The following is a 22,362-nucleotide window of genomic DNA, read 5'->3' as shown; positions in this document are numbered from 1 at the left end:
GGTGTAGAACCAATCTGATTTTAACTGCATAAAGAAATGAAGTCACTTGGAAAGTATCAGTGCTCAAGTATCGTACTTAAAAAGTATTACTTAAATGCCCCTTTATAGTGCAATTAACTGTCCGGTTCTATTGGTTCAGTGCTCAGGCGAGCGGCTCCTCGGCCGCCCCGCCCGCTCGGGAGGCCCCGCCTCTCACGGCTTCCCGCCTCCGGCCGGGCCCCGTCACGTTCCCGCCCACTGCGTGCGGGATCAGAAGGGGGAGGGGTCGAGCGGCCGTACTGGTGCCGCGCCGCGGCCGTCTCCATGGAGATGCGGCCGTAAAGCGCGGCTGCGCGTGTCTCCGGGCGTCTCGCGGCACTTCCGGCCGCTGCGGCCTAGCGGCGGCGCCCCGTTGTCCCGCGGCCATGGAGATGCCGTTGCCGCCCGACGGTGAGCGCGGCCAAGGGGGGCGGGCGGGAGCGGGCGGAGGGGCGGCGGGGCCGACGCGATCTGACGGAGCTGCCTCCTCACAGACCAGGAGCTGCGGAATGTCATCGACAAACTGGCGCAGTTCGTGGCGCGGAACGGGCCCGAGTTCGAGAAGATGACGATGGAGAAGCAGAAGGAGAACCCCAAATTCTCCTTCCTCTTCGGGGGCGACTTCTACGGCTACTACAAGTACAAGCTGGCCCTGGAGCAGCAGCAGCGTGAGTGGGGCTCTGCTCCCTTCCCGCGCGGCCGTTGCGGCCTTCCCCGCCCCCCCCTCCCTCTGGTTCGCCGCTCTGCCGCCCCCGGGCGTGGGTAGCGGGTTGCGGGTTGGTGGGCTGTGCTGGCTGTGAGCTGCAGCTCGGCTCCTGCAGGACGCCCTGGTCTGGCCAGCGGCTCCTGGCGGTGTCCAACTTGCGGTCAGCTACGACCCCCAGATCTCTTCCATCGGGGCTGCTCTCCAGTGCCATGGTCATGTGGTCATTTGGTATTAAATCGTTGCGTAAAGAGGGAAGGTCTGTTTTGGAACCAGAGTGGATTTCGTATACAGATACTTTAAGAGCTCACTTTGTCTCATAGTGTTGTGCAAGCAAAGTCAAGACATTGAGGCTCCTCCACAGATCCAGCCGCTGCCACAGCCATCCCTCCCACCTGCTGCCCCTATCCCTGCTCCGCAGGGCACTCCTTCTGTGGAGGAACTCATCCAGCAGAGTCAGTGGAACCTGCAGCAGCAGGAGCAGCAGCTCCTTGCTATGAGACAGGTTGGTGTAAATTAAGCACTTGGCTGGCTTATCTTGGGCTGTAAGAAACTGTAGTGAAAGGAGAGAGGAAGGCTTGCTTCTGATCGTTGGTGGTGAGGCGGCGCATTGGTGAGCATGGGACATTATTTTACTTACTTTTGTTCTGTTGTGGTTGCTTTCATCTGCTTAGAGCAGATTACCTGATGCCTTAGTAAGATTGATCCTTGATTAATTTATTTACTGTATGGAAAGGCCTGCTGATTTGCTGAGTGGAATAAATTGTGACTGCTTTAATCTTCACTTAATGCTGCAGGATGCTGGGAACTGCAAGAAATTCCATCCTGTAGTACTTGAAGGCAGATTCTGATTGGGGGTGGGATGGCACTGTGTATTTGAACTAATGATTTTGTAGCCATTGAATCATTTACGTGTAGTCCACTTGCTTGTAAAAGGTCTTGCTGTTTGGGACAGCTGCTTTTGGTTAAGAGGCTATGAGGACTGGCATACAGCAATTCAGTTCTCTAAAAGAGCATTGGATGCAATGTAATTCTATTAATTTTTTTTTTTTTCAGGAGCAAGTCACTTCAGCAGTAGCCCTTGCAATAGAGCAACAAATGCAGAAAGTTTTGGAGGAAACTCAGTTAGATATGAATGAATTTGACAACTTGTTGCAGCCAATAATTGACACGTGCACCAAAGATGCGATCTCAGTAAGTGATCTGAGTCTGGAGTTACTTGGTGATGTTATGGGTTAAGTACAGTTGGAATTTTCTGACTGTATAGAAAGCAGCAGCTTAATTACTGTTGGTAGGCAAGAAAATTACTGGAACATTTCCTCTCTGGCAGTTATTTCAGAGTTGTAGGAAATCCTTACGGTGTGAACGCGTTAGACTGACTTAAAATATTTAAAATCTTCTTATCTAAGGCTGGCAAGAACTGGATGTTCAGTAATGCAAAATCTCCTGCACACTGTGAGCTGATGGCTGGGCACCTGCGAAATCGCATAACAGCTGAAGGAGCTCACTTTGAGCTTCGGCTGCATCTCATCTACTTAATCAATGATGTATTGCATCACTGGTAAGGATTAGATTGTGTTTTTCAGCTCCAGGTTTAGATTAATGTGGTGAAATCTCTCTGCTTATTGTGTTCTCAGTATGACTCTTCACCTTTTATTTTTAATTTTTTTTTTTTTTTTTTATTTTTAGCCCATAGCTGATGCAAAGAGCTGCTGTTTCAATAGTGGCATTCAGCTTTTACCTACTTTGTATGTTTTTATCTCATATAAGGCTGTACTGTAAAAATGACGAGGCGGGACTTCTTTATTTCTGTGTATCCACTATTTTTGGTAGAGTGGGGAGGAATTGAATTATGGGGTTTTCCTGCTGTGGTGGAAGGCAATAACTCTTATCTTCCCTTTCTTTTTTTGAAGCCAACGGAAGCAAGCAAGAGATCTTCTGGCTGCTTTACAGAAGGTGGTTGTTCCTATCTATTGTACCAGCTTTTTAGCCGTGGAGGAAGATAAGCAACAGAAAATCGCCAGAGTAAGTGCCTGGTGTTGGTTTAACTTCATGCTTTGCTTTGCTAGGTTAATGCTAAGCAAATTCTCAAAGGATGAAAGAAGACTGCTGAGAGTTTTCTAGTCTGGTTGTTTTCACAAAGCCTATCACAGGATGTGCTTTGAGTTTAAACCTTAATTTGAACAAGAACCTGAAAGTCCTTGCGATTTATGTAGAAGCTGCTGTAAGGATGAGTGTGTCCGAGTCTTCAGTGGCTCCAAAAACAACTTGAAAATCATAAATTTTACAAAACTGGAAACATAAAGAAAAAAATGAGGCACTCTTTTTTTTTTTTTTTTTTTAATTGTTAATCATTCTGAACACCTCTCACTCTTGAATTTGTGCAGCTTCTTCAACTGTGGGAGAAAAATGGGTACTTTGATGAGTCAATTATTCAGCAGCTGCAGAGCCCAGCTCTTGGACTTGGCCAGTACCAGGTTAGAAACAAATGTAACGCTTTTCTTATTTATGTACACATTTTGAAAACAACCTTTTTTTGGTCCAGCACAAACTTTGTTCATAATTTCTCATCAGGCAAATTTGATCACTGAATACGCGACTGTAGTGCAGCCTGTGCAGGTTGCCTTCCAACAGCAGATACAGAACCTGAAAACTCAACACGAGGAGTTTGTAAACAGCTTAACGCAGCAGCAGCAGCAACAAATACAAATGCCACCACTGGAGAATGAGGTGAAATCAACTCCCCCTCCTCAAGCGCCCACAACAGCGCCAGCCTCAGCTCCACCATCTGCTCCAGTTACACAAGCAGGTACTGAGCTGTTCTGAGACCTGTGCAGAACTCGGTGGGTAGATGTCTGCACTGTGTTCATGTATCCAGCAAAGTTCAGATGGAGTCTTTTGTGTTTTCATAACTGCACGTAGCTTTGGGTGCCTCCAACTGTTTCCAATTTGTTCCAGATGATGGTAAATCGCAGCTGCCTCTAGCTGGTTCTTCAGAGTATGACACAACAGGGTCTGGGGTGCAGGATCCTGCCTCTGGTGGACCACGTGGCCCTGGGTCTCATGATCAGATTCCTCCAAATAAACCCCCATGGTTTGACCAGCCTCATCCTGTTGCACCGTGGGGTCAACAACAGGTATCAAACACTGTTCTGAAACAATAGGTAAAGGGAGGGGGAAATTCAGAAAGACAGAAGACTGCCTTGGTATAGGAAGTGTGGTGAAAATCTTGGAATGTCATGAATCCAGATTGGACTACAAAAAAAACTTTCTCGTTTGGGGCAGTTAAAGGCAAGGTGTAGCCTATGTGTCATGGTTTTTCTACAATGCTTTCCCTATGAACGAGCAGAACAAGAAGTACTCCCCTGAATGCAGCACTGTGTGTGCTGATCAGTTTGGTCTTTTCTCTGAAGCTGTGGTGGTTCAGAACTTGTTTCACCTGTGTGTATTGCCTACAGGTGACACTTATTTAAAAGGTAGATTACCTTTGCTGCATTTATTCTTTTGTAGCCTAATGACCAGGCTCCTTCCTTACTTTTCCCACTAGGGACCACCTCACTGTCCTCCATGGAATAACAACCATGAAGGAATGTGGAATGAACAAAGAGATCAAGGCTGGAACAACCAGCGAGAGACGCCTTGGAACAACCAGCCTGATCCTTCTTGGAACAACCAGTTTGAAGCACCGTGGAACAACCAGCATGAACAGCCTCCATGGGGTGGGGGTCAGAGGGAACCTCCATTTCGAATGCAGCGGCCACCTCACTTCAGAGGCCCATTTCCTCCACATCAGCAACATCCCCAATTCAACCAGCCCCCGCATCCGCATAATTTCAACCGCTTTCCACCTCGCTTCATGCAGGATGATTTTCCACCTCGCCATCCCTTTGAAAGGCCTCCTTATCCTCATCGTTTTGATTACCCCCAGGGGGATTTTCCTCAAGGTAAAGTGTGTAGCAGGCCAGGTTTTCTTACGCTGCAATACTGATTGCCTTTACAAACTTGAGTGCTTCTGGGTGACAGCTTACTCAGTGAATTGCTCAGGTTTTCCTGAGGAACACTGAGTTTGTGGGTTTGGGAAGCTGCTACGAAGTGGCTCAGGAAATAGCTACGGAGTTGGATGCTTCCTTACTTTTTTGAGTCATCCTTTCTTTCCTCCCTAATGGATACAGATAACCGGAAACCATTGTCCAGGCTCAAGACAGCAGCTGTTTGAGCATTTCTTTTGCAACCATTTATTTCATTTTTAAAGTAGCACAGAAGTGAAAATCAGCATTTTCCTGCGAATTCAATTTCCTGCACATCAGGCTGTAGGTGAGGGCTCCTCAGCTGGCTCCTGCACTGCTGCAGAAAGTCAGAGGAATGAAGTCTGGAAGTCTTCTTTGATTTAGTTTCTATTTCATATTGAGAAGTTATGATTATTCTGGGATATAATCATTGTCAAATTAGAGTCTAAGGATCCCTGTGGATCTGTGCAGCGGGTTGTGTTAGAAATGGCAACGTAATTGGTTTTGTTTTTTGCTTTTTGTAGCTTGAAATGGCGCTGTAGGAGTTGCTATTCTAAGCTTAAGAGGTTCTGAGTTCTGCAAGCCCAAAGAAGGCTGAAACCCAGAGAATGATATATTTGGGATCTTGAGCGTTCTTTTGTTGTGTCTTTTTTAAGAGTTGTGGAAGTGAGTTGTGAGAACAGCTTTTCTTGTCTGAGGAAGGACGATTGAAGCTTTTATTTCAATAAAAAACGCTTTTGGATTGTATTGGAGACCAGAACATTTGTTCTGTTATGCAAAGTTGTTGGAGGAGGGGATCTACTGAAACAGATGGCTAAAATTAGGGAAGGGCTGAAGCAGTGACTACACATTGTGTTCTAAGTCTGGTAAAGACGAGTCAAATAGCACAGGCTGAAGAGAGTTGCAGTAATGATGGTTGTAGAGACTTTTCCTGGAAAAATTCCTGCTCCCTCTGCAGGTGTTGATTTTTCAGTCTCCCATTTTCCTCCATGCAATGAGTTTGGCAGAATATGGTGGCGTTCATGACAGTGGTTTGTCTGTCAGTGATTGGATGGATGGATGTCTCTCATTTCTCTATTTTAACAGGATATTATCTCTACTCTTCTTGAAACACCTCTTTAAACAAAGTATTTTCTTGTTGCCTACGCATGTGAGTTGATTCCTGCTGTATTTCTTTCTTTACAGTCTATGCTAAATCAACATATGTACACATTCACAGGTCTGTTTAGATTGCTGCTAAGCCACGGTTGTATAGTTAGGCTCCAGAGATAGATGCCATCAGTATCTGCATTGCTGCATCTGAAACCTTTTGTTCTTAAGCATCTTTCTTGGACTTTTTGACTGCTGTATGTTCTACGGTAAAGGATGGCTTACAGTTAATAACCAGGTGTCTTGAGGGTATTTGCTATAGCCAGAGTGGGAGATGTGCTGCATGACTTTCATGGCCACGGGCCTGTAGCCAGCCTCTAGTTCTTCTGTCCTGTTGCTTTTCTTGATCGGCAGGACTCCAGGGTGCCAAGGTTGTTTTTAGGATCAATGCACTAACTGCAGTGCACTTCTGATTGCCTTCGTTTCTCTACAGCTAAGTAAAATGTTTTAACCCTCCCACTCTGTGCAGAAATCGGACCTCCTCATCACCACCCTGGGCACAGGTTGCCTCATCCTGGAATCAGCGAGCATCCTCCCTGGGGGGGGCCGCAGCACCCTGATTTTGGGCCTCCCCCACATGGATTTAACGGGCAGCCTCCTCACATGCGGCGACAAGGCCCCCCTCACATGAACCACGACGATCCCAGCCTGGTGCCAAATGTTCCCTACTTCGATCTTCCTGCTGGACTGATGGCCCCGCTTGTAAAAGTAAGTGCTTGGGATGGGCCCAGACTCGATTGAAATCCCTAGTCAGCACTGTGGGCAGTTTAATGTGGACATTCACGGTTTCGCATCTCTCCATCCAGCAGATGGGAAGGGTTGTGTAAATGGTGAGAATTCCAGGTGTTTGTCCCAGCGAAAGCCAGTTATGCCTGTATACATGAAAGACTGATGTGGTTTTGAAAACGTTACCTCCACTGATTTTCATATAGGCAGAGGGAACCCGTGGTTCTGGTGGGGCTGCTGTACACTAGTTTTGCTATTTGGACTTCTTTCTTGCATAGATGTTTTGTGACACTAATGTTGTACACACAAACAAAGAGTGGTAAGGAACAGGATATGTATCTGTGTCAGCATCTTGGGGGATAATTACATTTATGCATTCTGCGCTTGAGATGAACAAACAGGCCTATTCCATTTTAACTTTCTGTTACTCTCAGCATGCACCAGTTTTTACCAGGTTTCCAATCCAGGCACTATTATCACAGAGCTGGATAGATAACACCTGCATTTTATCTACCTGGTGATCCAGTTAATGTCCCAGTACCTGTAGTTGCTGGCTTATCTCATAAGAATCAAAATGGTGGTGATAGCACAAGAAAGCATTGGGTCATCTGCAGAATCCTTATTACTGGAGCATTTTTATCCAGTAGTGAACTGTGAGGTCCCTACAAGGTTAAATCTATATTAATCTCTTTGGATTGGCCACCCCATGACACATGACAAGAATGTAATTTGTTTTGTTTCCGGCAGCTTGAAGATCATGAGTATAAACCTTTAGATCCTAAAGATATACGTCTTCCACCCCCAATGCCCCCCAGTGAGAGACTACTGGCTGCGGTTGAGGCATTTTATAGTCCACCATCTCATGACAGGCCTAGAAACAGGTAAGAGTAGGTATAGCTAACAATGTGGTAAGGAAAATGCCCTAAGGAGCTGTCTCAAACCAAGAAGTGGCTCTCTCTTCCTTCACCCATGTCTTGGTTCTTCTAATGCTAAGAACCAGTGCTCTTGTTGTGTGTTAAACCGTTTGATCTTACACTGAGATGCACAAGACCTCGGTGCCCAGGCTCTTTGTTCCCTACCACATTGAGCAGAAATCCTCTGTTGAAGGTGATTGAGTTTTACAGGCGTGTGTTCTATGTGTGATTGATTTATTGCAGTGAAGGCTGGGAGCAGAACGGGCTGTATGAATTCTTCAGAGCTAAAATGAGAGCAAGGCGGAGGAAAGGTCAGGAGAAGAGAAATAGGTGAGAGACCTTGACTGCTGCCTTTTGATGCGTGCTGTTCATTTGGAAGGTGCTAGGACTGCCTTGCACTGGTGCAGGGGAGCAGTTCACAATGTGTTGCTGGAATTAACTGAGTTTTAACTTGCTGGAAATTCTCTCTAATCTGTAGAAAGTATTTTTTTCACACTCAAGTTTTGTTGGGCTTGTTTGCTGAAATGCTGCGAGTGTGTGATTTCAATTCGGCCAAAAGCACATCTACGTTTCTCAAGCATCTCCAAGGAGTTTCACAGGAGTTTTTCTGCTTCTGTCTGTGCAGCGGCCCTTCTCGGTCTCGCAGTCGCTCTAAAAGCCGCGGTCGCTCCTCCTCCCGCTCCAACTCACGATCTTCAAAATCATCTGGCTCCTACTCGAGGTCCCGCTCTCGCTCCTGCTCTCGCTCCCGCTCCTATTCACGCTCTCAGTCCAGGTAGAGTGCGGTGAGGTGAATCTCAGGAGCTCAGAGGTGGAGGTGGGGGAACGACCTGCAGGGCTGAGCGTGGAGCCCTGCTTGTTGCTCTGCTGCCCCGTGCGTCTGACGGTGCGCTGTCTCTTTCCAGAAGCCGGAGCAGGTCCCGCTCTTCTCACAGCCGCTCGCGATCGCGGTCACGGTCGAGGTCCAAGTCTTACTCCCCAGGCAGGCGGCGCCGCTCCCGGTCTCGCAGCCCCACCCCTCCGTAAGTTCTTGGTTGTTGGTTTCTCTTTTTGCCTCCGAAAGTTTACAGCTTTGTAAAAGAATATCTTAGTAGAGGGGGTGAGGTTATAGCGAGTGTTAATGTTTAATGGAACGTAAATGACTTTGCACTGGATCCGAACAGCTATTGCTTGTTCTTAGTTTCATCTTTGTATTTCCTTAGTTCTTCTGCTGGCTTAGGTTCCAGTTCTGGACCTCCCATCCCAGAATCAAGACTTGGAGAAGAAAATAAAGGCCATCAGATGCTTGTGAAAATGGGTAAGGTGCTGTTCTCGAATCTGACATAAACCAGCAAACAAAATGAGGCACGGTTCATCTTTGCATGTTTCTGAATATTGTCCCTTTCAGCACCTTGGTATTCTAAGGTCAGAATAAGGATATTCAGAGATGTAATACACAGAACATGAAACAATGATGGTGATTGCTGTTCTGAGAGGGATATGGATGAGAGAAGGATGTGAGTTTAGCATGAAATAGAATTTAACTACCTGGCATCTTTCATCTCCTTATAGCACAGATCAGCATCAGCAGGACCAACAGGACAGATTGGCCTTGTGCTTGTCCTCCTAAAATGTTTTTAGGGATTGAGCGGATGCTTTTCAGCTCCCATCAGCTCCCAGAATCCCTGCTTTTTAAGTAGAGGGGACAGTTCCTATGTTGTTTCAGACTGTTGCTGTCCTACCACGTTGAACTGGCAGTTCCTGTAGTTATTTCCAGAATGTCTGTTGAGAATTCTAGTGCTGTAATGGTTACAAGCTGCAATGTTTGTACCTTCTGCAGGATGGAGTGGGTCCGGTGGATTGGGAGCCAAGGAACAAGGAATTCAGGACCCAATCAAAGGAGGAGATATTCGAGACAAATGGGATCAATACAAAGGAGTGGGAGTTGCATTGGATGACCCTTACGAAAACTACAGAAGAAATAAAAGTTACTCATTTATCGCACGCATGAAGGCTAGGGATGAATGTAAGTAAATGTTGCTAAGCAATTAAAAACTGCTTGTGTTTGTGGTTTTGTTTTGTTCAAGGAGTTTTACTGTAGAATATAAACTCAAAATCAAGTTAACTCTTTGTAATGTAATGAAGAGAAGAAACAACAGGTAAGTGAACACTGTGATTGACCCTATGTCTTCTACTTCTCGGGATTGTGCTGTATTCTAATTTCTGAAGCCTTCATTAATTATCATGTTCTGTGTAAGCCACATCCTGCCTGTAATACCAGTAGTCTCTGTCTTCAGATGTTATCCTTTAAACAACGAGAAGACTGGTCCCAAAAGTAGTAGAGGGGGCCATGCCATGGATGGATGGCTGCCAGAGCAGGAAGGGTGTTGGAGGGAAGCTGGCCCACGCTCACTGTTTGGCCCTGCCCAGCTCCTGCACTGAGTGCTGTGTTCTGTCAACCCCAGAACTGGTAATAAATTCACTGTAGTGCAGTTTCAGGTAGGGTGCAGAAAAAATGGAGGCGCTTCTTAGGAGATGAAAACAGTTGCCCAAACGAATTTTTGCAGTCTGTGCTGTGTAGAACTACACTTAGCAGTGATTAGAAGGAAAATAATTGGCATGCCAGATGAAAAGTCACTTCTGCCTACGACTGCAGTAGATCTGCATAATAAAATGAATTCAAATTGTTTTTAGTAGAGCCCTCATTCCATGAAGCATTCTGCAGTTACCTAAGCTGTCTGAAATGTGTAAGTGCTCTTTTCCCTATTGTTTCAGTGAAGCGTGAAACGCAAGACCCTCCACCACCTGAATAAGACTCTCTGAAGAAAGATGTCTTGCATCTTCTACAAAACATTAAACTTGTATAAATGCGGATGAGAGTCTGGAGGAAGTGACAAATGAATTACTTTTAAAATATGGTGGAAAATGGAAAGCTATGACATGTAATTCAGCAATTGTGATTTAGCAGTGGTTAAAAAGGCCAATTGTTCCTCTGACATGTCTAGCACACTTAAGGATTTCCATTTTATTTGGCAAAATTCTCTAGTTAGCCAGCACTCTGATACCAGTTAAACCCCGTTGAGTTCCCCTGGTCCAGGATTGTAACTCACTCATGCCTGTGGAATACAGACGTTTTCTGATACGGTTCTATGTCTCTAGTTCCATAATGTATGTTTATTTCTCTCAAAAGGTTAATTCTATTTGAAGTGGAGGGGTGCTGCCTTGGGATCAAGTCAGACTGATGCTGAGCAGTGTATCCTAATGTCTAAATGGGGAATGAAGCATCTAGTTCCAGTACAGGTGACCTATGAGCACTGTGCAAGCTTGTTAGAACCTACCATACAACTTAACACCCCTACACACCAGCTGCTGCAATCACAACTCTGTTCAGAACACGAGGGTTAAACGTTCTAGCTTTTCAAGCGCTCTGAGGGATGTTCAATGCTTTGTAACGGAAGACATTCTTTAAGCTTTTTATATTTTTGTATATACCCTTTAATAAAAGCTAATTAGCTCAATAGAAGAGAATCAACTTTCTCTGTTCTGCAAGTTTCTAACAGTGAAATGTTCTTGGAAAGTTCCTTTAACGTGAACGAGAATAAAGTTTTGTAACCGTTCCCAGAGACACCAGCTGAAGGCGTTGGGCCCTGACACTGCACTTCCACTCCCCAGGTCTGCGTGGTGGTAACCACCTCCCAGAGTAACTTGTTTGTATAGCAGAAACCCTCTTAAAACCATGCAGTTAATATGGTGAACTATCAGTTTGTTCTAGATCTACTGTAGTTGTGAAACTGTAACTGTCTGTGAATCAGCATACAACACCTGTATGTTACCAACTTGTGAATTTTATTGTTTTGCCTTCCAATAAACACCTTTTTTAATAAAAAACAACATAGTGCTTCGTATTTCACAGTAAATGGATTTCAGTATTAGGCTATAAGTTTCCCTGTACTGAATTTACTGTAACTCTGCCTATGTTGGGTTTTGTAGTAATCTGATAAGATGCTTCAATGAAGCTCTAACAGGACGGTATTTTCCTGCTGTCATCATAGTCCTTGATGCTCTGCTATAGACTTCCACTTTTACTATGATAAAAGAGCAGCTGATCTATGTGATAAACACACAGAACTTACCCCGATCCTTTCAGATAAGAGCTATTTTGGTTTTCTTTGCTAACCGTGCTGACTCATAGCTCTCATCAATCCCTGCACCATGAACAGTAGTGAAAAAATACAAACAAGCAGGAAAACAAAAGATGCATTACAAGAAACAGAGCAGTTGGTACATGGTTTGCAACTTTTTATCTGTGCAGTCTGACAGGGTTTCTTGTTCTGACTTGAGATCTGTAAAGGAACGTTTCAGCATTCATGATGGTGGCAGCATCTCTTCCGCTTCCTGGATTTCTTCAAATGCTTGTTCAATCGTTAAAGGTGGGGATTTGTGACTCTTGATGTACTGCAGAAAGTTAACACACAGTTTATTTGTGTAGAGAAATACCTCATAGCATGTAATACCTCTATCATAAATACCTCTTTAGCCTCTTCCAGCGTATGATAGTGGAACTTCTCGTTCTCTAAAGACTCCACAAGGGACAAGTGAAGGTGCTGAATGTTCTCCACAAATTGCTGGGTCAACATCAAGTGCTGTTTTAACATGGCATTTAAAACAAGAACTGAGGGACTGTATGCTGTTAAGGCTGTGAAGAGCAAAGTGTGTATTTCAGTAACATCGCAGTCGTGGCAAGCATTAATAGCGAGTCAGGCAGTGACTCCATGCATCAAACAATCAAACAGCATTCAGAGAAACCTTTCAGTACCTTCCACTGCATCCATGCTGATGACATGACTGGCAATAGGCACCGGATCAACGTAGCTGTTTCCAACAGGCAGACCAAGCAGTGCAGAGCTGTTTGCTGGGCAGACAACAAGAATTACTGGGGTTGGAGGGTGACAACTCAATACTAGAATTCAATTTCAGCTTTAGGGCATTGGCTTCCTTAGAACAGCTCTAAACCCAACAGGGAATTCAATCAGCCAAAATAATGCTGAAGTAAGTGTGCCCTCCTCCCTTTACTTATTTCACATTCACCCACTGCCATTGTGGAAGCTGTATTTTCTAACCTTGGACACAGCAGAACTACAGGTTCTCATACTTGAAGGAAGCCACTGTTTTCAGTGAGGTCCCATCTTCTCCTGTCTATGGCAAAAAGCATCTTTCTTAGTTTTTCCCTTCAAAGAGGAGTAGGAAACAAGCTACCCCTCAGAAACGAAGGTCACAGCTTGCTTACAGCTATCAATGTGCCAGTAGAAGCATTTTAACCACAGCATGTCAGCCAGGGGAAACTGATCAGGTCAGCATGTAAAATATGAACAAATCTCAAGATTGAAGAGCATGGCATCTTGATGTAAACATGAACTTACTCCTTGGCCAGCAATAGGTGAACGGAAAATCCACTGTCTGAGCTGCAGTTTCCTTTACAGCTACTCTGTGTGCCTGTTTGTGCCTCTCTCTGGTAAGTAAAGGGGACGATGCTGAAGAAGATGGGTCTTTTCCAGAATACGTGTAACTCTCAGAACGTTCCTCTGACATTTTTGTTACAGTTTCCCTGTCTGTTGTAGGTGGAGATGGTTCAAAGTCTTCAGAATATTCTGAATTAACAGTTCTGTCATCATGATCAGGATAATCCTGTCTGTGTCTAGAAAAACCTGCAGAAACTTCTCCTAAATGCTCAGGGATTTCAGCTTCAGTCACGTTTTCAGTATCCCTTTCAGAAGCATCAGCTGCACCAATTTCTGCACTTGTTTTAGAAAAAGTTGGATCCTTTTCCCCTAGGAATGTGTCCTTTTTTGGATTTCTATTTGTTTCTTGACTAATTTGAGTGTCTGTCCCCTGTAAAATAAAAGAGCTGTATGTTAAGAGAATCAGCAATATATAACATAAATATGGCTCCATTATTCTTAATCTTTGCAAGTAGTGAGCCATGCCCAACTCAGAAAGCTTTCCAGCAGAACAGATGTGTTTATTTTAGAACCTCCACCCTTCATCAAATGAAGGCAGAATGGAAAGATGTGTGAAATTTCTACTTACTTGCTGCTTTAATTCTGCCATCCCGCTGGTATTTGGTGCCAAATCATCAAGGCTCAGGATATTCTGCCTGAAGTCTGCAATTGAAGGACAAACTGTTTTGAGAACTCACAGGAAAGTCACAGAATGCTTCCTATGAAGGACATAAAGAAAAAGCGTAATATTAAGAAGGAATTGTACTTCTAAAGATTCCTCCTGTCTGCAGGCAGACCTGCCTGCAGCTCAACAGGCTCTCAAGCTCCTGCATTTATGCTTGTTTTCACTCACACCCAACAGTGTCCTGTCCCACTTATATATCAGCATGAGTCTGAATGCTGGACTTGTTTTGACGTCACAACTGTAATCCAGAGAAGCTCCTTAATTGAATTCATTAAATCAAAAGCTAAGAAAAATACAAATGTGTAACAAAGACACCTATGTAATTTCTAAAACCAAAGCTTATGGAAAAATAGCCTACTGAATGTTTCCAAAGGTAGTATTTGCCCACACTGGTTTGTAAATAATGAGTACAATTTGAGCCAAGTCTATCAAGATAATGCTTAGAAATGCTTACCATTTGAGCTTATGCTAGTTGAATCTTCCACATCGTCTGCTTTTGAAAATAACTCATCTAATGATTTTATTTCACTTCCATCACTTCTCTCTGACAATTGACTTTGCTTAGCATTGCTTCTTCTGGGCAAAGTAATTTTTACAGTGTTGTCTTTCACGGAAGAAGATGGTGATTGAGATCTCAGATTACGTTGTGCTGACTGGTTTCTGCTGGCCAGTGGAGATCTTAACAAATTACTTCCACTTAAAACGATTTTCTCTGAGTTTTTGCTGTGAAGAGAAAGTACTTCGGGTACCTCTGTCAGTGGAATTTCCTTGTGGGATGGAGGAGGCGCTCCTGGTGAAACTGGATTCTTACTCTTTCAAAGAACACGAAAAAGAGATTTATGCATTTCCTCATTACTGTACGTAGATCACTAAGAACAAGAACAGACCATAATGGGTGAATCCCAGTCATTTCATAGTGTGAAACCATGCCAATGCGTATCATGAGCAATCTGCAAAGACGTTAAAAATTGTTTCTGGTGTTAGTAAATAGAAAGCAACATGATAAGTGAAAATACTGCCATCAAAGTGTAAACGAAAATTACATAACACACTGAAGTTTGTATTTACCTTTCTACCCCACCTGGAATCAGCTGTAACACACCTTTGGTTCCCCCTTCCACAAGAAAACTCCAAAGAGCTCTCCGTGACTTTTCTCCTTTCCCTCTCAGCACCGCCCAAACCAAGCTGTTGTGTAACTGCAACGTTTCTTGTGGGGCTTTGGGCGCTTTCCTCTTCCTCAGAGCAGCTCCCGCTGGCAGCCACGTTCTGACCAACTTCAGCGCAGCCCTTCAAGTATTTCTTGCCTCTTGCGCGGTGCTCAAGACTGGAAGCAGATGAGGAATCTTCACCCAGAGGCTTCCGGCCCAACTCAGCGCTCTGCAATTCCAGCTGCTTTTTCCGACTCAGGATTTTGCTTTGCAGCTGCGCCGCTTTCCTCAGAACTGAATTCGATCTCGCGTGAGAAGCGCTGAGCTGAGCGCTCGTGGCTCCGGGCGCTTCGCCACTCCGCGCCTTCAGGAACCTGCCGCGGCCCGGCGGGACTCTTCCCGGCCCCTGCAACTCTGCGCCGTCCTCTCGGAGCTCAGCGCAGGAGCGGAGAAGGCCGCATTGCCCGCCAGCGGCGGCTGCCCAGCGCGGAACAGCGCCGCGTCCCTGCCGGGAGAAGACGCGAAGTGAGGGCGCTCCTGCGGCTTGCCCGCACCTTCAGAGCCGCCTGGGCCCGCGGCCTCCTGCCGTTCCGCACACGTGGCCGAAGTACCGGCGCTGGGGCACGGCACCTCACCTGCTCTCCACCCACCTGTCTACGCACAGCCATCTCAGGACGGACGGCGCTCTTGCGGCCGCAGATCCGCCAGGCTCCGGGCCGTATCCTGGAGACGACGACCCCCCAACATCCCGTCCGCTCATTGGCTGCACACAGAGCCCCGCCCCCCCAGCTACCCTTGGGAGTAACCAACCAATCCCAAGGAGACATGCTGCGGCCGGCCGGTCAGCGCCGCCTACAAGTCCCAGCATGCACCGCGCGGTGCCGGCACGTGCAATTTGCATCTCCCTTGGGGACTCTAAGCCAATCGGAACGTTAGTTATAAAAGACAGGGAATGCGTAGCCAATCAGAGCCTAGTATAGAATGGGCGTAGGCGCGAAGTTTGGAGGACCGGCCGGAGGCGCGAAGCCGTTGCTGTGTGAGAGCGATGGCGGCTGGGCCTGGAGCGCGGCGCCGGAGCAGCGCAGTCGGCGCCGTGCTGCGGCTGGGGCTCCTTGGGGCTGTGCTGGGGACTGCCCGGACTGCGGTGTATTTCCGGGAGCAGTTTCTGGACGGAGGTTGTGGGAAAGGGAGGGAGGGTGAGGGTGTGATGAGGTGGCTGGCAGTAAGGGCGGTGAGCGAGCTCTGAGGGGAGAGGGGGCTGGAAGGAGCCGAGCCCTGCCCTGCCCTGCCCTGCCCTGCCCTGCAACGCTCCTTCTGTCTCTCGGTCCCGGCCCAGCAGGTGGTTGGCAGAAGCGCTGGGTGAGCTCTGAGTCCAGGCCAGACCTCGGAACGTTTCAGCTCTCTGCTGGGAAGTTCTACGGGGATCCTGTGAGAGACAGAGGTATGGGGGGGCATGGGGAGGCAGTGTGGGGCCCTCTCAGGATAGCCTGCATAGAGCCACCGTGTGTGGGGAGGGAAAAAGGCCTTTTTTTCTAAGAAAATTGAGGGAAATGTAAGTTTGAATATTATCTTAATACCTTTATAGGTCTACAAACAAGTGAAAACTCCAAGTTTTATGCAATCTCCTCACGATTTAAACCGTTTAGTAACAAAGGGAAGACTCTGGTCATTCAGTATACTGTAAAACATGAGCAGAAGATAGATTGTGGTGGGGGATATGTAAAGATTTTTTCCTCGGACTTGGATCAGAAGAACCTGAGTGGAGCTTCCCCTTACTACATCATGTTTGGTGAGTCTGTAACTGCTTCTCCATTGGCACAGCATTGCCACTGCTGTTGTGCAGCTACTGCAGGATATTTGTGGAAATGACAAAAACATTCAGGAGAAAGTTGTTTTAATGGGAATGTTGTGGCTGTAAGCAGTTATCTGTTCTATACCTGAAATTTCTGAAAGTATGCATTAAATTCTCAGCTGACTTGAAGGGCGTTCAAATATTTCAGGCCTTTACCTGAAACAATGTAGCAGAGGTTGTTGTCTGCCCTTAAGGGTATTTGTATGCAACTTAGTGAAATTCTTTGCTTGTATCTCAAGATTTGTCATTAGGTATCTGGTGTGATTACATAATTTTTACATAATCCTTCAATCTATGCCATAGATAGCAACCTGCATTTTTCTGCAATGAAATTAAGGATACAAAACATATGATCTCTTTGTAGGGCCAGATATTTGTGGATCTGAGACAAAGAAAGTCCATGTTATTTTAAATTACAAGAATAAACTTCATCCAATCAAGAAACCGATCAGATGTAAGGTAAACACGGGTTTCAAAAGTAAACCTCGAGTTCCCATCAAACTCTAGGATCACCAGTCAGAGGGCGATGTAAGAAGGAAAAAAACGCACTATTGCAGGCATATATTGTGACCCTGATGCAAGGCAGTTTCTATAAGCTGTACTTAAGGCTTTTAAAGTATCTTATTTGCCTTCTTTAAAACCCAGGTTGATGGATATACACATCTGTATACTTTAATCATAAGGCCAGACCAGACTTATGAAGTAAAAATTGATAACGAAGTGGCTGCTTTGGGCAACTTAGAGGACGATTTGGATTTCTTGCCACCAAGGAAAATTAATGATCCAGCAGTGAAGAAACCCAGTGATTGGGACGATCGAGCCCACATCGATGATCCAAATGACATCAAACCTGAGGTAACTCAGCAGTTTGAATCTGTAGTTATTTTGCATTATTTAATTATTTCATTCCTGCTGAATTCATTTTATGGATTGAACTACCCATGTTTTTGATTTTGTTAGTCTTTCTGTGTCTTCAAAGGATTGGGATGAACCTGAGTACATTATGGATACTAGTGATGAGAAACCAGAAGACTGGGATCATGCTGTGCATGGAGAGTGGAGTTATCCTATGGTCAAGAATCCTCTATACAAAGTACAGATAACCTTGTAGTTCTAGCTGGCTGTGGCACTTCAACTCTTCTTTGTCCAACTGCATTCTGAATACATGGTTTGTTCTAGGGAGAGTGGAAGCCAAGGCAGATTGATAACCCAGACTATAGGGGCGTTTGGCCCCATCCACAGATCGACAATCCGCATTACTCACCTGACTGCAATATCTACAGCTATGAAAACATTGGCGCCATCGGACTGGATATCTGGCAGGTGAGTTGCTTTTACAGGGGAACAAAGGACTTAGTTTTCACTGGGCATCACAGAATCACAGAATCACCAGGTTGGAAACGACCTGCAAGATCATCTAGTCCAACCACCCTCCCATTCCTATTAGTACCACAAGCACTAAACCATATCTCATAAATGTGGCATGTGGCAATTTGTTTATGCTTTAATATAAGTGTTATCTGTTGACCTGCACAACCTGGTCCACAGAGGCTGCTATGCAGAGGGTTGGACTAGACGATCTCTGGAGGTTCTTCCAGCCCCTACAATTCTGAGATTCTGCTTTTTTGGGATCTCTGGAGATGACCTGTGTTTTTTACTTGCTTTTATTTAAATGTACGTACAAGATGACAAAGTTTCTAAGATGTGTTGGTTCATAACCCTCTACAGATAAGTGAGGGAGAAGTCCAAACTAGTCAGTGTAAGAGTTGCAAACTGTAATTTGCTCCGCCTGACTTGAGGCTTCCAGCAGCTCAGGTACTCCTGAGTCGCTGAGATTAATGGGACGAAATCTGCCCTCTGGACGCCGCTCTGAGAAATTCCTCAGCTTTCCTGCCCAGCCAGCAATCAGACTTGGCACTCCTAAGAGCAGTAAAGAAAGTTAAAACACGTTGTTTTGAATGTTGAAAGTAGCTTTCCAAACATAGATGTTTCTTCGTCAAATTCTGTAAAAGCTTGTGGAGTTCTTAACGTGTTCACTGCCTACTGAATGCGATACAAAGACATTGAAAGACAGAGTAGAACTGTAAAGGAAAATAAAGAGGCATCCTGTTGTTATTTTTCCTCCCTCTAAGGTGAGAGCTGGCACAATTTTTGACAATTTCTTGATAACAGATGATGAGGACTATGCAGAAGACTTTGGAGATGAAACGTGGGGAGAAACAAAGGTAATGTGTGAAATTCTTATCAGTCTCAGTTCTTATTGCCGCGTTAAGAGTTCTGTCTAATCTGAGCTATGTTCTATTGGTGCACAAAAATGAAATCTTAACATTAGGATCCTGAAAAGGAAATGAACATAAGGCAGGCTGAAGAGGAGCAGCACAGACAAAGGGTCATGGAAGAAGAAAACTTTGAGCAATGGTTTAAGAAAAAACGAGAGGGAAAAAGCGAATCTCAGAAAGATAGAATAATGAAGAGTCCTGTTGAGAAAGAGGAGTTGTAATCGTTTGAAAGATGCTCACATCGCTCTGTAAGGACTTTGATATTTTGTTGAAGTCTGCATTGAAGCTGTATTAACAGGATGTTTTTAGTGGTAATCTTAAATTTGTGAACTCTTTCAGTTACTTTTTAGAAAAATAGAGTTATTAAATTAGCTACTAAACAGGGTAACTTTTATTAAATATATTTTAGCTGTGCTAAGATACCCATTTTGTTTTGATGTTTTGAGACTTTTTGATGATTTAATATGAAATGTAAATTCATGCTGATACCAAAATAAGCTTTGTTTCATTAAAGGCTTCAGCATGTCAGATACGTGAAGCATTCTCACAACCTACTTCAAACTAAAGAGATAAGCTTTGCCAAGCCTCTCTAGTAATTACATCTTCTATGCGTAGCTTTTTCCTTTCCGCTCTTGTTTGTAATGCTATAAATTTGGTTCAATCTGAAGCCAGACTTTGAGCCCATCACTTTTCATTACCTCTCCAAATCTCTATGCAGTAAGGAGGGTATGGAAGGAGTGGTGCAGGCCTTGTCTCAGCTGCGGCGCTGTGACCAAACTAAGGTCAAATTCCTGCACTGATCCCTGTCCTCTGTCCTTTAAGACAACTTAAATGGCCCTTCGGGGTGCAGAACTTTGACAGCTACTGGAAAACAGCAGGGTGTCATCCTTGACCTTTTTGCTAAACAAATCCCTCTTACTGTAGTTTTTATGTGACCTTGCATTCGTTCAGGCTGCTTCCTGCTCTCTGTGAGCGCAGGCACCAGCTGTTAGCGTTGTTCTTCACACTGAACGTTTGATCGGAGCCCCGAGGCAGCTTAATGGGGTGGAAGTTTTGTTTCGACGAGGTTTTGTGCAACACAATCGAAAGTGAACTCGGACGTGGCTCCTGCAGCTCAGCGCTCCGTCAGAGCCTCGCCTCGCTTCCCGGCGCTCCGCTCCCGGCCCCGCTTTGCCCGTCACCCCACGGCGTGAAGCTGCGACGGCTCCCGTGGCTGCTCTCCTCCGGCCGGGGCCAGGGCCCAGACAACGCCCGCCCGCTTCGCTCGGGCTCCGAGGCGGCTCCGCTCGGCCATTTCCTCCGCCCTCCCGCGGCCCGCCCCGCTCCGCCTACCGCCGCCGCTCGCCCCGCCCCCCCCTCCCCGCCTCGGCCGCTGCCCGAATCGGCGGCAGGAAGATGGCGGCGCTCATCCCGCTCAGCCAGCAGGTAACCGGCCCGGCCCGCCCGGCTGAGGCTGAGGCGAGCGGAGGGTTTCCGGGCCCGGCGGCCGGGCGCGGCTCGGGGAAGGGGGAGCGGGGAGCGGGCCCGGCCCGGTGCGGGTCCTCCCGCCGCGGGAGGCGCGTCTGCGGCCGGGTCGGTGCTGGGACGCGGGCCCGGCGTTTGCCCGCGGCCGGGGCAGCGGAGGGACGCGGCGGGGCGGGGCGGCGGCACGATGGGCTCCGTCCTGCAGGCCGCGCGGCTCCGGGCGCCGCGCGTTCCTCGCGCTCCTCTTCGCTCCGCCCGCCGGCGGCGCTCCGTCGGCCGGCGCTCCGGCCGTTAACGTCTCCTTCGGCTGCCGGGACCGACCGCAGTGCGCGAGCAGCGCCGCCGTGGGCGCGGGGCCGCGGGGCTTTCCGCAGCAGCGGGACCCGGAGCCGCGGGCTGGCCGAGGTGCGGCCCGCACATCGCGGGGCGGTGCTGCTGCTGCTGCTGTCACAGGAGTTCTTTGGCTTAATTTCCCCCGAGTAATTTCAGCCTGAGCCGTGCGGTCGACGTCTGTGCTGTACGTGAAGATGCTCGGTTTTCTTATGTTCTCCAAATGAAAACAGGAGCCCCGTGAACAAAACATCCTCGTGTCACGGCTAGGCCAAGCAGGAATTCATAACAACCGCTGCTGATAATTCACGTCATGCAAATGTAGCTATTTCGCTTAGTTGTGAATTTCCTAGGAGTGTGGAACATCCCGAGCTGGAAGGGACCCCCGAGGGTCACCAGCCCAACTCCTGACACACGCAGGTCTGTCATTTGTGACACCAAAACCTTACCTTTTGATAGAACTGCCTTATGTTTGGTAACACTAATTTGCCGTGTCCCTTATAAAGGGAGGGCGCTGCTTTCTTAGCATTTTGGGTAGCAGGAAGGCTCCTGATTAACATTTTGTCATTAAGTAGACATTCAGAAAGATCCAGTACATCCACAAGTGTGCAAATTGTTGACAGTTTTCGAGTGAAGCAAAGCGTTGCCAAACGTGTATGTAAAACGGTCTCTGGATTTGAAAGGGTTTGTTGTTGTACACGGGTAAAAACGCATCGAGTGTTTCTTTTACTGGAGATTGTGTGAATTCTGATGCTATCAATCGTATTTTCTGTTGTATAACATAGTACATTGTCTTGAGGAAAAAAAGAGCCCTTGTGAATATATTCTGTGAACACATCTGCTATTCTGGCGTTATTTTACAATGAATTCATTGGAAGCTGTGCTGAGGGCAGAAACAGAATTTTGCTGGAAATGAATAAACTTCCTCTGGTAATGGTCTCAATTTCACGATTACTGCAAAGATATCTGCTTGTTATAACAAATGCCAGAACTGGTATTAAAAGGAATAGGAGGGATTACACATCCATTGTGTTGCAGTGCATTCGCTCAGATATAAGAATGTTGATGGCAGCATGCTAGGAGCCACAAGCAACATGTGCAGCTGAGACATGTGAAAGCATTTAGCTATATTTGTTTTAATACATGAAGTTAATTACAGTGTTCTTCCTGTTCTATGACGTTCTGTTTTTAGGAAAGAAAATTCAGATGTCTAGCCTGCAGCATGCACAGTGCTTAACAAGTCTCAGCTGTCCTTGGCTAAGATGGCTGTGCACAGAGTTTGAGAGCCAGCGCCTAAAATCACTCCTCGTGTGAAGTAACAATGGAAACTGGTTTTGATTTACCTTTGATAACTTTATTATCTTGAATATTTGGTCACCTTATCTCTAGTCTTTCCACTCTGCTGGGTGTGTTTGACTTACAACCTTTGAAAGTTATGTACAGTTGTATTAGGGATGTTGGAACAGTGCTGTCAATCTGTCCTCTGAGGCAGCTCAGGGTACTCAGCAGGTGGAGTCAAGGCAAAGGTAATCTTTCTGGGGCAGCAGTTGTCGTCTTTTGGCTTTCATCTCTGTGGGACAGTTGGTTTTCCCCTTTCAAAGTACCTGTTC

At 46.2% G+C, this 22,362-nt stretch overlaps 4 protein-coding genes across 9 annotated transcripts in view; 3 read left to right on the top strand and 1 right to left on the bottom strand.

Annotated features, from left to right (window-relative positions):
• The first annotated feature begins 260 nt into the window (after nt 1-260).
• On the top strand, nt 261-11,825 carry LOC125684999 (calcium homeostasis endoplasmic reticulum protein). 3 transcript variants are annotated; one of them, XM_048927671.1, is made up of 18 exons: nt 261-429; nt 513-686; nt 1,045-1,226; nt 1,778-1,915; nt 2,131-2,282; nt 2,635-2,746; nt 3,109-3,198; nt 3,296-3,530; nt 3,680-3,858; nt 4,269-4,665; nt 6,347-6,585; nt 7,351-7,484; nt 7,761-7,847; nt 8,143-8,292; nt 8,423-8,539; nt 8,720-8,814; nt 9,337-9,522; nt 10,687-11,825. In XM_048927671.1, the coding sequence occupies exons 1-18, from the start codon at nt 405-407 to the stop codon at nt 10,689-10,691; spliced, it is 2,697 nt and encodes an 898-aa protein (XP_048783628.1). In that variant the 5' UTR covers nt 261-404; the 3' UTR covers nt 10,692-11,825. The 3 variants fall into 3 exon arrangements, with proteins under 3 accessions (XP_048783628.1, XP_048783626.1, XP_048783627.1); XM_048927669.1 differs by lacking the exon at nt 10,687-11,825 and adding an exon at nt 10,272-10,496; XM_048927670.1 differs by lacking the exon at nt 10,687-11,825 and having other exon boundaries at nt 9,337-9,530.
• C26H19orf44 (chromosome 26 C19orf44 homolog) lies at nt 11,324-15,574 on the bottom strand. The gene is made up of 8 exons (XM_048927672.1): nt 15,478-15,574; nt 14,748-15,332; nt 14,134-14,491; nt 13,584-13,657; nt 12,917-13,385; nt 12,313-12,408; nt 12,026-12,192; nt 11,324-11,951 (listed from the first exon to the last, which is right to left on the bottom strand). Exons 1-8 carry the CDS (start codon nt 15,493-15,495, stop codon nt 11,862-11,864), a joined length of 1,857 nt encoding a protein of 618 aa, XP_048783629.1. The 5' UTR covers nt 15,496-15,574; the 3' UTR covers nt 11,324-11,861.
• Nucleotides 15,575-15,758: 184 nt separating this feature from the next.
• On the top strand, nt 15,759-20,204 carry CALR3 (calreticulin 3). 3 transcript variants are annotated; one of them, XM_048927445.1, is made up of 9 exons: nt 15,759-16,002; nt 16,167-16,268; nt 16,413-16,616; nt 17,044-17,138; nt 17,325-17,534; nt 17,659-17,772; nt 17,859-18,002; nt 18,812-18,904; nt 19,012-20,204. In XM_048927445.1, exons 1-9 carry the CDS (start codon nt 15,873-15,875, stop codon nt 19,177-19,179), a joined length of 1,260 nt encoding a protein of 419 aa, XP_048783402.1. In that variant the 5' UTR covers nt 15,759-15,872; the 3' UTR covers nt 19,180-20,204. The 3 variants fall into 3 exon arrangements, with proteins under 3 accessions (XP_048783402.1, XP_048783401.1, XP_048783403.1); XM_048927444.1 differs by having other exon boundaries at nt 16,164-16,268; XM_048927446.1 differs by having other exon boundaries at nt 16,164-16,268; nt 18,852-18,904; nt 19,012-19,138.
• A 110-nt stretch (nt 20,205-20,314) lies between these two features.
• EPS15L1 (epidermal growth factor receptor pathway substrate 15 like 1) overlaps nt 20,315-22,362 on the top strand; it is a 33,528-nt gene continuing 31,480 nt past the window's right edge. For both annotated transcript variants that reach the window (XM_048927442.1, XM_048927441.1), the window contains exon 1: nt 20,315-20,383. In XM_048927442.1, coding sequence (XP_048783399.1) covers nt 20,354-20,383 — 30 coding nt within the window. In that variant the 5' untranslated portion in view covers nt 20,315-20,353. The remainder of the gene's footprint in view (nt 20,384-22,362) is intronic.

The sequence above is a fragment of the Lagopus muta genome, chromosome 26, assembly GCF_023343835.1.
Source record: "Lagopus muta isolate bLagMut1 chromosome 26, bLagMut1 primary, whole genome shotgun sequence".
NCBI classification, from domain to species: Eukaryota; Metazoa; Chordata; class Aves; order Galliformes; family Phasianidae; genus Lagopus; species Lagopus muta.
Note: the sequence above shows the minus strand (reverse complement) of the source record. Positions and strands in the feature narration are given on the sequence as shown.

Excerpts from the sequence above, each read along its gene's own strand:
- LOC125684999 (XM_048927669.1), top strand. The coding sequence starts at position 405 with ATGGAGATGCCGTTGCCGCCCGACG. Across the intron at positions 2,747-3,108 it reads AGCAACAGAAAATCGCCAGA|CTTCTTCAACTGTGGGAGAA; the intron begins GTAAGTGCCTGG and ends GAATTTGTGCAG. Across the intron at positions 7,485-7,760 it reads CATGACAGGCCTAGAAACAG|TGAAGGCTGGGAGCAGAACG; the intron begins GTAAGAGTAGGT and ends GATTTATTGCAG.
- C26H19orf44 (XM_048927672.1), bottom strand. Across the intron at positions 12,409-12,916 it reads CACCTATTGCTGGCCAAGGA|CAAACAGCTCTGCACTGCTT; the intron begins GTAAGTTCATGT and ends TTGTCTGCCCAG. Across the intron at positions 12,193-12,312 it reads CAGCATGGATGCAGTGGAAG|CCTTAACAGCATACAGTCCC; the intron begins GTACTGAAAGGT and ends TGCTCTTCACAG.
- CALR3 (XM_048927444.1), top strand. The coding sequence starts at position 15,873 with ATGGCGGCTGGGCCTGGAGCGCGGCGCCGGAGCAGCGCAGTCGGCGCC. Across the intron at positions 17,535-17,658 it reads CAAATGACATCAAACCTGAG|GATTGGGATGAACCTGAGTA; the intron begins GTAACTCAGCAG and ends GTGTCTTCAAAG. Across the intron at positions 18,905-19,011 it reads AAACGTGGGGAGAAACAAAG|GATCCTGAAAAGGAAATGAA; the intron begins GTAATGTGTGAA and ends TCTTAACATTAG.